The sequence below is a fragment of the Heterodontus francisci genome, chromosome 19, assembly GCF_036365525.1.
Source record: "Heterodontus francisci isolate sHetFra1 chromosome 19, sHetFra1.hap1, whole genome shotgun sequence".
Classification (NCBI taxonomy): Eukaryota; Metazoa; Chordata; class Chondrichthyes; order Heterodontiformes; family Heterodontidae; genus Heterodontus; species Heterodontus francisci.
In genome coordinates, this window is record NC_090389.1 from 88,417,246 (window position 1) to 88,434,571 (window position 17,326).

At 46.3% G+C, this 17,326-nt stretch overlaps 1 protein-coding gene across 2 annotated transcripts in view; it reads left to right on the forward strand.

Annotated features, from left to right (window-relative positions):
- Nucleotides 1-17,326, forward strand: part of LOC137380284 (carbohydrate sulfotransferase 11-like) — a 113,842-nt gene that overhangs the window by 40,429 nt on the left and 56,087 nt on the right. The window contains exon 2 of one of the 2 annotated variants that reach the window (XM_068052177.1): nt 14,923-15,005. In XM_068052177.1, coding sequence (XP_067908278.1) covers nt 14,923-15,005 — 83 coding nt within the window. Of the gene's footprint in view, nt 1-6,844; nt 7,059-14,922; nt 15,006-17,326 lie in introns of both variants that reach the window. The other variant, XM_068052178.1, reaches the window with a different exon arrangement.

The window sequence follows — 17,326 nt, forward strand, 5'->3', positions numbered from 1 at the left end:
GAGAGGCGGAGAGGTTTACTGAGGGAAAGGAGGAGAGAGAGAGAGAGAGAGAGAGAGAGGTGGAGAGGTTTACTGAGGGAAAGGAAGAGAGAGAGAGAGAGGTGGAGAAGTTTACTGAGGGAAAGGAAGAGCGAGAGAGAGAGGCGGAGAGGTTTACTGAGGGAAAGGAAGGAAGAGAGGGAGAGAGGCGGAGAGGTTTACTGAGGGAAAGGGGGGGAGAGAGAGAGGCGGAGAGGTTTACTGAGGGAAAGGAAGGAAGGAAGAGAGAGAGAGAGGCGGAGAGGTTTACTGAGGGAAAGGGGGGGAGAGAGAGAGAGAGGCGGAGCGGTTTACTGAGGGAAAGGGGGGGGGGGAAGAGAGAGAGAGAGAGGCTGAGAGGTTTACTGAGGGAAAGGGGGGGAAGAGTGAGAGAGTGAGAGGCGGAGAGGTTTACTGAGGGAAAGGGGGAGAGAGAGAGAGGCGGATAGGTTTACTGAGGGAAAGGGGGGGAGAGAGAGAGAGAGAGAGGCTGAGAGGTTTACTGAGGGAAAGGAGGAGTCTCAGTATTCATTTCTGCTCTGACCTGAGTTGTGACAGCACAGTTCCTCCCTCCCCTCCTGCCCCCAGTTCCTCCCTCCCCTCCTGCCCCACTCCATGTCCCTCTGCTCTCACCCCCTTCCACCTCCACCCCCAACCCAGATTCTCTGTGCCAAGTGTAGAACCTATGAAGATACAAGGAAGAAATTTGTGAATTTATCTTTGATGATATTAGGGCCAGGATCCCTGTGGCCCAGTCTATAGATCTCGACTCTGAGTCAGAAGGTTGTGGATTCAAGTTCCACTCCCGAGAATTGAACACAACATCCAGGCTGAGACTAGCAGTGCAGCACTGTCAGAGATGCTGTCTTTCAGATACCATGTTAAACCGACACTCCATCTGCCCCCTCAGGGGGTTGTGAAAGATCCCATGGCTGCTATTTTGAAGAAGTGCAGGCAAGTTCTCCCTGGACAATAATTATCCCTCAACCAATATCACAAAAAATAACATTATTTGTCATTATCACATTGCTGTTTGTGGGATCTTGCTGTGCATGAATTCACTGCTGTGTTTCTTGCATTAAAATTACTACACTTCAAAAAGTACTTCATTGGCTATAAAGCACTTTGGGTTGTTCTGAGGTTGTGAAAGGTGCTATAGAAATGCAAAATCATCTTCTAAAAAAGAGGAATCTGAATCTGATGGTGTGATAATAAAGTAGGATCTGAAATGGAAGGGATTCATTCTGAATATTCCTTTGAAAGATCTGTCCAATTCATCCACTTCCCCCTGCTCTTTCCCCGGAGCCCCATGAATTTGTTCCCTTTTGAGTATTTATTCCAATTCCCTTTTGAAAGTTACTATTGAATCTGCTTCCACCGCCCTTTCAGGCAGCTCGTTCCAGATCACAACTTGTCCTGATCTGGGTGTAAACCCCCAGGTCTCTCTGTTTCTAACCCCTTTTAAAATTGTACACTCTTCTTTATATTGCCTCTCCTCATTCTTCTTCCAAAATGTATGACTTCACACTTCTCTGCAATTCTTCTGTGTTCCCTTGAACGCCTGCTTTTTGCATGATTAGTCCGGAAACATTACTAGTACACAATGGTACAACACACAGGAATCATGTATGATATTCTTTCAGCTTTGGCACAAACTAAATGGGCCCCGGTGATCTCCTCAGGGTCTACATTCCTTCTTCCTTAGTTTTTTGCTGTGCTTGGCACCATTCGTGTGTTGCACGTGTTCTGTATCTGTTGCATCGTTAATGCAGTTCCTCTTGGAATATAGATGTAGTCCTTCACGTCAATTCCTCTCACTCGCCGTCTCTCAGCTACTGTTTATTACCTTCTAATTTGAGTTGTGAATTCTGTATTCATAGAGATGAGGAATGTTAGTGCTGGGGAATTGATTACTTTCTCATTTTAGGCACTCACTTTCCTATCAAACACTCCCAGGCCAGGTACAGCACGGGGTTAGATACAGAGTAAAGCTCCCTCTACACTGTCCCATCAAACACTCCCAGGACAGGTACAGTACGGGGGTTAGATACAGAGTAAAGCTCCCTCTACACTGTCCCCATCAAACATTCCCAGGACAGGTACAGTACGGGGGTTAGATACAGAGTAAAGCTCCCTCTACACTGTCCCATCAAACATTCCCAGGACAGGTACAGCACGGGGGTTAGATACAGAGTAAAGCTCCCTCTGCACTGTCCCATCAAACATTCCCAGGACAGGTACAGTACGGGGGTTAGATACAGAGTAAAGCTCCCTCTACACTGTCCCCATCAAACACTCCCAGGACAGGTACAGCACGGGGGGTTAGATACAGAGTAAAGCTCCCTCTACACTGTCCCCATCAAACACTCCCAGGACAGGTACAGCACGGGGGGTTAGATACAGAGTAAAGCTCCCTCTACACTGTCCCATCAAACATTCCCAGGACAGGTACAGTACGGGGGTTAGATACAGAGTAAAGCTCCCTCTGCACTGTCCCATCAAACATTCCCAGGACAGGTACAGTACGGGGGTTAGATACAGAGTAAAGCTCCCTCTGCACTGTTCCATCAAACACTCCCAGGACAGGTACAGCACGGGGGGTTAGATACAGAGTAAAGCTCCCTCTACACTGTCCCCATCAAACACTCCCAGGACAGGTACAGGAATGTGGACAAAGAAACTATGATAGGAAAAGTTAAGCACAATTAAGGTTTATAGACAGACAAATAAGTGCAGGATTTGGATTTTTAATATATTATAGATGGGTAAGTTAAGGGGATTGAGGATATGTTACTAAATCTTAGAGAGCTAGCACAGGTGCGATGGGTCCATGTTCTCTGTCTCGTCTCTCACTTCCCTTCACTCCATGACTGGTGGCTGTGCCTTCAGTTGTCTTCTCCCTAAGCTCTGGAATTCCCTTTCTGAACCTCTCCACATCTTCACCTCTCTCTACTCCTTTAAGACGCTCCTCAAGACCTGCCTCTTTAACAAAGTTTTGGTCACCTGTCCTAATATCTCCTTATGTGACTCGGGAGTGTTTGAGTTTTTGTTTTGACGCACCCGTGAAGTGTCTTGGGATGTTTTTACTCCATTAAAGGGGCTATATAAATGCAAAGTGGTGTAATTCTGTGCTATGTAGTTGTTTGATTTATTTCTTTAGTATTGTACCTTCAAGATATGGTGACTGTTTGAGTTGAACCTGATATCAAACTTGTATTTAGGGAGGAATGTGAGGTGGATCTCGTTCAAATGTAATCACTTTGTCATGTCAGCTGTGGATCACATAGGCAGCACTCTCTCTTGTCTCTGAGTCAGAAGGTTGTGGGTTCAACATCTGCTCCAGAGACTTGAGCCCATAATCAGTGCTGAGGGAGTGCTGCACTGTCAAAGGTGCCACCTTTCAGATGAAACGTTAATCCGTTAGCCTGTCTGCCCTCTTACGTGGTTGTAAAAGATCCCACAGCACTGTTTTGAAGAGCAAGTGAGTTCTCCACAGTGTCCTGGGTCAATATTTATCTAGTCACTATCACATTGCTGTTTGTGGGAGCTTGCTGTGTTTTCTAGATCACAACAGTTACTACGCTTCATAAGTACTTAATTGGCTGGGGACATTGAGGTTGTGAAAGGTGCTATAGAAATGCAAGCCTTTCTCTTTAATGACTGATTCTCATGGCCACTGAAATCAGCGAATCACTGGCTGAGTCTCAAACTCTAGATCTTTCTGTGTAGCATCAACGGAAACAAACTCAATTGTTGCAGAAAACTATCAGTCGCCTCCTGATGTGTTGGCAGCCAGTCTGGCCATTCGCCACTCCTAGCTCAGTGGGATCCTTCCTGCATTCAGTCATATTCTGCAATCGGTGCCCAGTTGTATCCTGTCCAAATGGCCAATGAGCCAAACAGTTCAAACAGCACAGGAGATTTAGTGTCAGAACAAATGTACTTTTAATTTGACCCACTGAAGAGATTGACTCTCACCGGGGTACAGTTCCACACCCACACTGACTCTCACCGGGGTACAGTTCCACACCCACACTGACTCTCACCGGGGTACAGTTCCACACAACACGCTGACTCTCACCGGGGTACAGTTCCACACAACACACTGACTCTCACCGGGGTACAGTTCCACACAACACGCTGACTCTCACTGGGGTACAGTTCCACACACACACTGACTCTCACCGGGGTACAGTTCCACACACACACTGACTCTCACCGGGGTACAGTTCCACACACACACTGACTCTCACCGGGGTACAGTTCCACACAACACGCTGACTCTCACCGGGGTACAGTTCCACACACACACTGACTCTCACCGGGGTACAGTTCCACACACACACTGACTCTCACCGGGGTACAGTTCCACACAACACGCTGACTCTCACCGGGGTACAGTTCCACACAACACGCTGACTCTCACCGGGGTACAGTTCCACACACACACTGATTCTCACCGGGGTACAGTTCCACACAACACACTGACTCTCACCGGGGTACAGTTCCACACAACACACTGACTCTCACCGGGGTACAGTTCCACACAACACGCTGACTCTCACTGGGGTACAGTTCCACACACACACTGACTCTCACCGGGGTACAGTTCCACACACACACTGACTCTCACCGGGGTACAGTTCCACACACACACTGACTCTCACCGGGGTACAGTTCCACACAACACGCTGACTCTCACCGGGGTACAGTTCCACACACACACTGACTCTCACCGGGGTACAGTTCCACACACACACTGACTCTCACCGGGGTACAGTTCCACACAACACGCTGACTCTCACCGGGGTACAGTTCCACACAACACGCTGACTCTCACTGGGGTACAGTTCCACACACACACTGACTCTCACCGGGGTACAGTTCCACACACACACTGACTCTCACCGGGGTACAGTTCCACACAACACGCTGACTCTCACCGGGGTACAGTTCCACACAACACACTGACTCTCACCGGGGTACAGTTCCACACAACACGCTGACTCTCACCGGGGTACAGTTCCACACCCACACTGACTCTCACCGGGGTACAGTTCCACACACACACTGACTCTCACCGGGGTACAGTTCCACACCCACACTGACTCTCACCGGGGTACAGTTCCACACAACACGCTGACTCTCACTGGGGTACAGTTCCACACACACACTGACTCTCACCGGGGTACAGTTCCACACACACACTGACTCTCACCGGGGTACAGTTCCACACAACACACTGACTCTCACCGGGGTACAGTTCCACACAACACACTGACTCTCACCGGGGTACAGTTCCACACAACACGCTGACTCACCGGGGTACAGTTCCACACACACACTGACTCTCACTGGGGTACAGTTCCACACAACGCACTGACTCTCACTGGGGTACAGTTCCACACACACACTGACTCTCACCGGGGTACAGTTCCACACACACACTGACTCTCACCGGGGTACAGTTCCACACAACACGCTGACTCTCACTGGGGTACAGTTCCACACACGCACTGACTCTCACTGGGGTACAGTTCCACACACGCACTGACTCTCACTGGGGTACAGTTCCACACACGCACTGACTCTCACTGGGGTACAGTTCCACACACGCACTGACTCTCACTGGGGTACAGTTCCACACACACACACTGACTCTCACCGGGGTACAGTTCCACACACACACTGACTCTCACCGGGGTACAGTTCCACACACACACTGACTCTCACCGGGGTACAGTTCCACACACACTGACTCTCACCGGGGTACAGTTCCACACACACACTGACTCTCACCGGGGTACAGTTCCACACACACACTGACTCTCACCGGGGTACAGCTCCACACACACACTGACTCTCACTGGGGTACAGCTCCACACACACACTGACTCCCACTGGGGTACAGTTCCACACGCGCACTGGAGTATAGTTCTCTTGAGGACTGGGATGCCTCCAGTTTCAGGTTTCCAGTGCCTTAAGCACATCATTCACGCTGAAACTCCCAGTGCAGTAGTGAGGGAGTGCTGCAGTGTCAGAGTTGCCACCTTTTGGAGGGACGCTAAACTGAGGCTCTGTCTGCCCTTAGCTAAATGTAAAGAATTCTGTGGTGCTATTTTGAAGAATAGCAGTGTTGGCTAACAGTTATCTCAGCCAACATCACTGAAACACATTATCTGGTTGTTTATCACATTGTTATTTGTGGGATCTTGCTGTGTGCAAATTTCCTGCTGTGTTTCCTACATTACCACAATGACTATACTTCAAAAGCACTTCACTGGCTGTAAAACACTTTGGGATTTCCTGAGGCCGTCTAAGGCGCTATAGAAATGCAAGTCTTTCTTTACTGTCCATTTTCTGCGTTGTATTTCTTTAAGAGATTGCCAGCAGAATAGGGCAGTCAACTAGGCTGTGGAATTCAGCACATTGCCGTGACTTTCAAACACTTAGTCTCGGAAAAATGTCTCAGCTGTTCAGGAATGCTTCAGTGCAAATGTTTATAAAGGGGTTCAAATAAAACTTGTTCTTTTGTACATGCAACCATTTTTTAAATACAAGCATGATCAGATTGGCGGGAATTCTGTCGAAGGTGAGATTGTCACTGTTCACTGTTAAATTACTTTTCAATCTCTGCTTGGCACTCTTGCACTACCTCTTTTATGTTTTCCCTTGGGTGTGGGTGAGGTTATAAAGCACCGATTACAAGCTCTCAATCTGTAATGATGTTAATTGCCGTGTTTTGCTGTGTGGTTGAATTGTCGATGATCTTCCACACTAATTTGCAAATGCAGGAATCCTGTTCCAACTTCAAGTCTCTTTACAGATACATTTAAGGGAAAATTGGATAAGCACAAAGGAATACAAGGATATGCTGATAGGAAAAGATGAAGTATGGTGGGAAGAGGCTTGCGTGGAGCCTGAACGGCAGCATGTATAATCTGGGCCGGATGGCTTGTTTCTGTAATAAAACAAAGTGCTGGAAAAACTCAGCAGTTCTGGCAGCATCTGTGGAGCGAGAAGCAGAGTTAACGTTTCAGGTCAGTGACCCTTCATCAGAACTGGCAGATGTAAGAAATGTAAAAGATTTTAAGCAAGTAAAGTGGGGGTGGGGCAAGAAATAACAAAGAGAAGGTATTGATAGGACAAGGCCACAGAGAATAACCAACCAGAAGGTCATGGAGCAAAGGCAAACAATATGTTAATGGAGTGCTGAAAGACAAAGCATTAGTACAGATAGGGTGTTAATGGACTGAAAACTGAACAGCCACAAGCACAAACATGAAAAAAAGGTGGGTAGGCACAGTAGAAACAAACTGAACAAACTAAAATAAAATAAACACAAAAATGGCTTGTTTCTGTGCTGTACACGCCGTTTAATCTCGGTAACAAAATCAGTTCTCCCTCCCCAGGAATTTGGGATAATTGGACATCCAGAACCGAGGTGGATAGAGCAGCTTCTGTAATCAGTGTCTCTGTCACTGGACTCAGTATCCACTCCCTCCACCACTGACGCACAGTGGCAGCAGTGTGCACCATCTACCAGATGCACTGCAGGAACGTACCAAGCCTCCTTCAACAGCACCTTGCAAACCCACAACCTCTACCACCTAGAAGGACAAGGGCAGCAGTTGCATGGGAACACCACCACCTGCAAGTTCCCCTCCAAGCCACACACCATCCTGTCTCTCGGTCAAAATCCTGGAACTCCCTTCCTAACAGCACTGTGGGTGTACCTACCCCACATGGACTGCAGCGGTTCAAGAAGGCAGCTCACCACCACCTTCTCAAGGGCAATTAGAGATGGGTGATAAATGCTGGCCTGGCCAGTGATGCCCATATCCCATGAATGAATATTTTTAAAAAAAAGATGCACACACACTTGTATAGTCTTGTTATTCTTTGTAGAGGTTTAGATATATCTGCGTGTTTTGCTAGACCACTTCAGAGAGCAGTTAAGAGTCAACGATGTTGGTGAGGGGCTGGAGTCACATATAAGCCCAGACTAGGTAAGGATGGCAGGTTTCCTTCCCTAAAGGGACATTACTGAACCGGTTGTTTTTATTTACAACAATCTGACAAATTCATGGTCACTTTTGCTGGCACCAGATTTTTTAATATCCAGATCTTTTTAAACTCCCTTTCTATTATTAATGCAGTAACAGAACCAGCACACTGGGTACCTGTACCTGAAATCTACCCACGCTATCTTGAAAGCTCCAGTATTTTCCAGGATACCCAAACTGCTGTTTGCTCATGGGAATAGTTAGGTTAAAATCAAAGTTCCTATTTGACCAGGTACCAAACCCTATCAGCATATCCTTGTATTCCTTTGTGCTTATCCAATTTTCCCTTAAATGTATCTGTAAAGAGACTTGAAGTTGGAACCCTCCATCTCTCCAGACGTGGTTGAATGCTGGGGGTGTAGGAGTTGATGATGTACACTTTTACTGAACCCTTTGGGGATCAGGAAGTATTTCTAAAGACATGAAATGACTGGATAGAGTCCATGATAAGGGGGAAATGTACATGGCCTGTGGGAGGAGATTAACTGCGCAATGGGAATCTATGATGGGGTCGATTGAAAGAAAGATTTGCATTTCTATAGAGCCCTTTGCATCCTCAAGATGTCCCAAAGCACTTTACAGCCAATCAAATATTGTTTGAAGTATAGTCATTGTTGTAATGTAGGAAACACGGCAGCCAATTTGTGCACAGCAAGATCCCACAAACTGTAATGCAATAAATACATTTTAGTGACTATCAATTAAAGTATAAATATTGGTCAAGGCACCAGGGAGAACTGCCCTGCTCTTCTTCCAATAGTGGCTGTGGGATCTTGTACATCCACCTGAAAGGGTAGATGGGGTCTCTGTTTAATGTCTGATTGGAAAGACAGCACCTCTGACAGTGTAGCACTCTATCAGTACCGGCGCTGGGAGTGCCGGTCTGGATTGTGTGCTCAAGTCTCTGGATTTATTAAACTTTAGTTAAACTTAGCTAATCAAAATAAATGACAGCCATTCGCTGGTTCATTCCTGAGGGCAATGCCTTGACCAATCAGAGTCCAGCTGCCTGGTTTAAATTTCAAACAAAGCTCGACAGTTAACTGTCAGTCACCATAAACTGGTGCATTCTCCATGGCAACACCTCTACCAATCAGTGTTCACCTGCCAACCAATCAGCACTCTCTTCTCAGGCAGTATAAGTTGTTGTTTCCCTTACATTGGTTATTCTTGTGGATTGTCCTGGTGAGTGCAAGGCGAAAAGCTTCGACAACCTGTCTCTATTTTCAGCAATACTCATTCTGTATTACCAAATGACTATTTGTAAACTTTAGTTGTTGGGAGCAGGATGTTGGTGAAGGTGGAAGAGAGAATGACTGTAGCCCAGGGAAATGGAAGAATTTGCAGAATCATCACTGAAACATTTGACCTCCCCCTTCTCCTTCAGTGAGCTGTCAATTTCTGTACTTTGTCAGACTACCAGCCAAGCGATTGGGGAATGTTTCCAGAGCCCGTGATTGCTGCAGGCTGGAAGAAAATTCCCTTCAATGATTATTGGTTCTGCAGACTGACGGGGGCTTTAGGGGGAATAATTTATGATACAAGCTGACACAAGTCTTTCTAACCATTCCAACATTTGCAGAACCATTTACCGTATTTACCCCAATAGACACGCACAGAGAGATTTATTATCTTGATGTGCTCTGTCCTTTACCTCTTCAATAATGAGTCTCTTTGCCCTTAACCCTCCCTGTCCCTCCCATGCACCCCCTGGAATGGTCTTCTCCTCTTCAGGAATGGTCTTCCTGCCCCATGACCTGTCTTGTTCACTCCTCTGTTGTTCTCATGGGCAAGCTGCTGGAATTCAAGGTTCTAGCTTTCGAATCTCTTCGCAGTGTTAGCCCACGTTCTCTATGTTCCAGTCTGCACCCTCCCAGTCAGAACTACAGCAGAGTTCCCATTTCTCTCTCTCCCCGTCGCCCTTCCCCACCCTCTCCCATTCCATAGGAACAGGAAGATGCCATTCGGCCCATCAAGCCCCTGCCATTTTGTTATCTCCTTACTTCCTGAGTAACTTTCTGCATTTTAATCACCAACATCATGTGTGAGAACCGCAACATATGCAAACTCCTCATGATTTTGAACACCTCAATTAAATCTCTCAACTTTTTCTGCTCTAAGGAGAATGAACCAACTTCTCCAGTCTTTCCACATTAACTGAAGTCCCTCATTCCTGTTACCATTCTGGTAAATCTCCTCCGCATCCTCTCCAAGGCCTTAACATCCTCTATTCCCTTCCTATTCATATATTTGTCAAGATGTCTCTTAAACGTCGCTATCGTACCTGCTTCCACCACCTCCCCAGGCAGCATGTTCCAGGCACTCACCACCCTCTGTGTAAAGAACTTGCCTCGCACATCCCCTCTAAACTTTGCCCCTCGCACCTTAAACCTATGTCCCCTAGTAACTGACTCTTCCACCCTGGGAAAAAGCTTCTGACTATCCACTCTGTCCATGCCGCTTATAACTTTGTAAACCTCTATCATGTCGCCCCTCCACCTCCGTCGTTCCAGTAAAAACAATCCGAGTTTATCCAACCTCTCCTCATAGCTAATGCCCTCCAGACCAGGCAACATCCTGGTAAACCTCTTCTGTACCCTCTCCAAAGCCTCCATATCCTTCTGGTAGTGTGGCGGGAGGTAAATCTGATATCTCCTATTTTACACTATCGCTCAAAATCACATATAGCCCACTCCCTAGAGTGTCAGCGAGCTGCTCTACTGTGTGGGCATCACAGCCCGGTCCCCACCCTGTGTTCAAGCTCTCAGGAACCCTCCCTGCTTTCATAATTCTCTAGCCCAAGACTCTGAAGCCAATTCTAGCCCCACAACCCCTGACCCTTCTGCGACCCCCCCGACCCCCAGCTGGCACTTTCAACAGTACTGTAATTGTGGTCTAAACAAGGTTGTATACAAGTTTAACATAACTTCTTTGCTCTTGTATTCTACTGCACTAGAAATTAACCCCAGTGCTTTGTTTGCAATTTTTATGATCTGGTTGAGCTGTGTCACTGCTGTTAGTGATTTGTGAATCAGTACCCCAGATTCTCTGTTCCTCGACCCCATTTAGACTCTTGTTTGCCCAGCAGTATATGGTTTCTTTATTCTTCCTACCAAAATGCACCACCTCATGCTTCGCATCAAATTATAGAATGATACAGAAAGATGTCATTCAGCCCATCGTGCAGTGTTGGTTTTTGAAAGAGCTAAGTTGATATTGGCGTTGAAATTCATTTGCTGTTTAGATGGCCATCCTGCAAGTTTATTGACGTTTTGGAATTTTGTCACTGCCCTCCTTTATTAACTACAGCACCTCTTAAATTCTACAGACAAAGCTCAGGAGCCGCAGGCTCCAGTCGTAAAAGTTTTATTTTTTTGAATCAGTTTTAACAAGCTGTTTATTGAATCTAAAATATACATGTGACCTTAAACAATCAACTTGCAGAACAGTTTACACACCCTGTACTCTGCAACCACATCAGAATTAGAATCCATTTAAATGAGGCCAGCCTATGTCTAATTGCACTTAGAATCAGAGAGAGATACAGCACTGAAACAGGCCCTTCGGCCCACCGAGTCTGTGCCGACCAACAACCACCCATTTATACTAATCCTACATTAATCCCATATGCCCTACCACATCCCCACCTTCCCTCAATTCTCCTACCACCTACCTATACTAGGGGCAATTTACAATGGCCAAGTTACTTACTAACCTGCATGTCTTTGGATGTGGGAGGAAACCGGAGCACCCGGCGGAAACCCACGTGGTCACAGGGAGAACTTGCAAACTCCAGACAGGCAGTACCCAGAACCGAACCCGGTTCACTGGAGCTGTAAGGCTGCGGTGCTAACCACTGCGCCACTGTGCCACCCATGTTCTCCTATGTTTTGTAAGAAGCCCTGCCTGACCTGATACACTGCTCTTAAATTTACTTTACACAAGTTTAGGGCTCATTGGGATTGGAGGCAATGTGTTAGCTTGGATTGAGGTTTGGTTAAAGGATGGAAAACAGAGAGTAGAAATATAGGGGTGCTGTGACTCGTGAAGTGCCATAAGGATCAGTGCTGGGGCCTCAGCTATTTATAATCTATATTAATGACTTGGAGAAAGTACTGAGAATAATGTATCCAAGTTTGCTAATGATACAAAGCTCGGTGGGACTGTAAGCCTTGGGGAGAACACAAAGAGGCTGCAAAGGGATATAGACAGGTTAAGTGAGTGGGCAAGAAGGTGGCAGATGGTATATCATGTGCGGAAGTGAGGTTATTCAATTTGGGGAAGGAATAGAAAACAGAATATTTTTTAACAATGAGAAACTATTAAATGTTGCTGTTCAGAGGCATCTGGGTGTCCTTGTATATGAATCACAGAAAGTTAACATGCTGGTACAGTAAGCAATTAGGAAGGCAAATGGTATGTGTTACGAAAGTACTTCCATTTTTTGTTAAATTTTGCTGTCTTGTGTTTTATTTGGATAAGCTGAAAAGGACTCCATGGATGTTTTTTCACTGGGATAATTGAAAGGACTGAGAGGTCTTGTTTGCAAATAACATGTACTGGAAGTCACCTGTCTTCAGATAAATACCCAGCAGGGGCTTTTTGCCTTGGGGGAGATGTTTACAGAGAAGTGACAGGTCAAGATTTATAGGGGTCAGGAAGCTTGAGTCTTGAGATATTATTTTTGGTTTTGCTTTGGACAATGTGTTGAAGTTTTAAAAATCAACCTGAAGGACAAAACCCCAGCTCAGCCTGTTCCATCTCTTTGAGAAGCTCTTAGAAGTGATTGTAAGAAATAGAGAATCTGATCATGCCTTCCTCCTGAAAGGCCTGCTTGAAACCCCTGTTGCCGCATTTCTCCTGAGACACTGGAAAAACCTGCTGGACAAATCCTCGATGCCACCTGAATGAATTGTTCCAGAAAAGGATCCCAGTGACAGACGCTTACAGGTATTTGGGACACCAAACCAAAAAGGGACACCTGGCATCTTTCCATATCTTTTTTTTTCAAGAATTGGCAAGTATTTGGCCAAAGTATTTTTTTGTCTTTTTTTAGTTAGTGTGCGTGCGTGTGTGTGTGTCTCTAAGGTAAAAAGGGAACTTTCATGTTTCAATCTGTGTGTTAATTCTTTGCTTCGTTACTGGTTAAATCTTGTTTTATATTAAACTGATCATTTTGTTCTTTATTAAATAAACCTGGTTGGTGTATTTTATTCTGGGATAAAGAGCAGAGTATATGATTGACCATATCAGTAACCGGGGTAACATTTAAATAGATATTGTAACCTGTGGAGAAGTGGAACTTGAAAAAAGACAGTGCACTCCTCCCACCTCGGTCGTAACATGTGTTAGCTGTTATTGCAAAAGGGTTGGAGTATAAGATTAAAGAAGTTTTACTGCAATTATTTAGGGCTTTGGTGGGACCACACTTGGAGTACTGTGTACAGTTCTGGTCTCCTTACCTAAGGAAGGATATACTTGCCTTAGACGGAGTGCAACCTAGTTTCACTTGACTGGCTCCTGGGATGAGAGGGTTGTCCTAGGAGAAGAGATTGAGTAGGATTGGCCGATATTCTCTGAAGTTCAGAAGATTGAGAGATGATCTTGTTGAAACATATAACATCTTTTTTAGAGGGCTTGACAGTGTAGATACTGAGAGGCTGTTTCGACAGGCTAGAGAGAGTGGAACCGGAGTCAGGATAAGGGGCGATCATTTTGGACTGAGATGAGGAGAAATTTCTTCACTCTTTGGAATTTCCTTCCCCCCCCCTCCCCAACAGAAAGCTGTGGATGCTCAGTCAATGAGTATATTCGAGTCAGACAGTGAGATATTTGGGTGCAAAGGGAAATGGTGATAGGGTGGGAAAGTGGAGTTCAGATTATTTTGCATGGTGAAGGAGGCTTGAGGAGCCACAGGGCCTACTCCTGCTCCTGCTTATTGTTCTTATAATGCTGCTGATTGGTTGTGTGATCTCTCTCGCTCTCGCCTCAGAGTAAGACAGTCATGGTTCAAGGTCCACTCCAGAGACTTGAGTCTATAATCCAGGCTATCACTCCCAGTGCAGTACTGAGAGAGTGCTGCACTGCCGGATGTGGACCTCTTGGATAAGATGTTAAACCGAGGCCCCATCTGTCATCTCCGTTGCATGTAACTGACCCCACAGCCACTAATCAAAGAGGAACAGGGGAGTTCTCCCCGGTTTCCTGGGGCCAATATTTATCCCTCAACCAACATCATGAAAACAGGTAATCTGGTCATCACCACATTGCTGTTTGTGGGAGCTTTCTGTGCACAAATTGGCTGCTGCGTTTCCTACATTATATCCGTGACTACGCTTCAACATTACTTCATTGGCTGCAAAGCGCTTTAGGACGTCCTGAGGTTGTGAAAGGTGCTATAGAAATGCAAATCTTTCCTTTTCCTTCTTTGCCTGAGGTGAGTTTGGTACAGGATGTGGTGTTAGACACTCCTTTAGGAATGACGAAGGAAGTGATTGTCTTTGCTCCAGGGTTATGGAGAAAGAGCAGGGGAAGTGGGACTAATCGCATTGCTGTTTCAAAGAGCCTGCACAGGCACGATGGGCCAAATGGTCTCCTTCTGTGATGCATGATTCCTCTCCCCAGCCTGCTCGCACGTGGATGAGAGCAGGATCAATAAGCCGTGATGCCTCCACAGTCGAATAGTCCGGCCATCCGGATTGGCATATAAAAGATGGGTTGGGGAGGGATGACAGAGAGTAGCAGCCATTGCCTGCAGGAGAGGAGGGGGAATATTGGGGTGAAGAGGGGGATATGAAGCTGAAATCACCCAGCACAGCTGATGTTTTATTCATTACAGCTGCTGGTCGGCAGGTTCTGAAAAGTACTTGGTCTGGAAAGGGGAAGGGAAGTGTGTTCCGTCAGCGCTACAACCTCAATAAGGTAGGTGACCTCTCACTCCTGAAACATGGGAGCGGGTCTCTGTGTAGAGGGGGCTTTTAAACAAGAGTGCTGCTCCGGCCCTGCTTTCCCCTGTCACCTCACTGAATAAACACTGGGGAGACTCTCACTGAAAACACTTTCACTTGCTTCTCGATGGAGGAAGGAGTGTTTGCTTTTCTTGACATAGTTGAAGCTGTCTCCCTGAGAAAATACTCCCAAAGGGGTTTTTTTTTGGGTTTGGAGCTAAATTCCTGACTGATTATGAAATCTTCATTTCAACCCCAGTGTCAGGATTCAAACCCTAGGGCCGAATTTTCACAACTGGCTTCAGGATCCCTGCTGTCGGGGTCCCACTGAGTGGTCAATTCGGGGAAAATCAATTAATGACCAGAGGGCAGGCTCACGGTCCAATTAAGGAGGCTGGTTGGGCCCTTGAAGCTGGAGGGTTGATGGGAGTCCCTCCAGCCTGGAAGACACAGCAGGATGCCAATTCCAGTGAGGGAGAGGCTGCACCAACATGGAGGCACCTTCTCTCCAGCCTTTTCACATTTAAAATACTAAAAGCTTTCAGCTACAGGACCACTGTAAGTTGGGGAACCCCTCCTGCAGCTGCAGCTGAAGCCAGGCAGGTAGGGAGGGTCTTTAAGTCCGACTGGAGTGCTGGGACCGCCAGTTTGCCACCAGGCGGCTGCACTCTTTCCCCCGCCATCTCTGGAAACCTGGAGACTGACTGGAAAGTTCCTGTTGGCTTCTGACAATTGGCCTTAATTGGCCTTTTAATGAGGTCAACTGACTACCCACTGAAAATGACCCAGGCTGGGGGGGGGTGGGTGGTAGAGCTGGAGAACTGGCACACTGGCCAGCAGCTGGAAATCCCACGCCCACCCACTTCCATGCCTGCCCCAGTATGGGGGTGAAAATTTTGCCCCCAGTGTCTATGTTGTGATCTGGAATTCACTGCCTGGAATAATAACTATCAAAAGGGAAGGCTATGGGGAAAGAGTAGGGATGATTGCATAGAATTTACGGCACAGAAACAGGCCATTCGGCCCAACTGCTCCACGCTGGTGATTATACCCCACACGAGCCTCCCCCCATCCCTCTTCATCTCACCCTATCACCATATCCTTCTATTCCTTTCTCCCTCATGTGTTTATCCAGCTTCCCCTTAAATGTATCTACACTATTCACCTCAACCACTCCCTGTGGTAGCGAGTTCCGCATTCTCCCCACTCTCTGGGTAAAGAAGTTTCTCCTGAATTCCCTATTGGATTTATTAGTGACTGTCTTATATTTATGCCCACTAGTTTTGGACTTGCCCAAGTAGGGGTGGGAAGAGGCATTTTGGATTATAAACTCTGGCATAAACCTGAAGGGCCGAATGGTGGTAATTCAACCAAAGAAAAGCCAGAAATGTGAAGCAGTAGCTTTGCTCTTAAACAATTGCTTCTAAGACACTGGAATCAATCCCAGATAGCCTCAAGGCTGTAATTGTATCTGCGTTGTCTTTCTGTAATAACACAACAATATTTATAAGAGCCTGGTTAATGCTACAGAGCATTTGTTTGGTATTAAAGGGGCCACCATCTTTTTGAAGTGTCTGGCAAACTTTTCTTTTGTCTTTTACAAACTCTGTGTCAACGTAAATGAGGCCAAGTCTCAAGTCATTCACTAATCACTGAATGCTAGTGGACAGGTTGAAATAATAATTATAAAGGCTAATGGAATGTTGCCCTTTGTATTCCAGCCTCACTGGAGATAAAGGGGTGGAAGTTATGCCACTGTTATATAAAGCTTTGGTCTGACCCCATCTGGAATTCCCCTCTAATCCTTCCACCAATTACTTTAAATCTCTGCCCTGGTTATTAGCCTCTCTGCTAACAGAAATAGGTCCTTCCTATCCACTCTATCTAGGCCCCTTGTAATTTTATACACCTGAATTAAAACTCCCCTCAGCCTCCTCTGTTCCAAAGAAAACAACCTCAGTCTATCCAATCTTTCCTCATAGCTAAAATTCTCCATCCCTGGCAACATCCTTGTAAATCTCCTCCGTACCCTCTCGTGCGGTAACATCATCCTTGTAATGCGTTGACTGGAACTGTACGCAGTACTCTAGCTGCAGTCTAACTAGTGTTTTGCACAGTTCTAGCGTAACCTCCCTGCTCTTATATTCTATGTCTCAGCCTAAAAGGAAAGTATCCCGTATGTCGTCTTAACCAATTTATCTACCTGTCCTGTTACCTTCAGGGATCTGTGGACATGCACTCCAAGGTACCTCTGTTCCTCTACGCTTCTCAGTATCCGACCATTTATTGTGTATT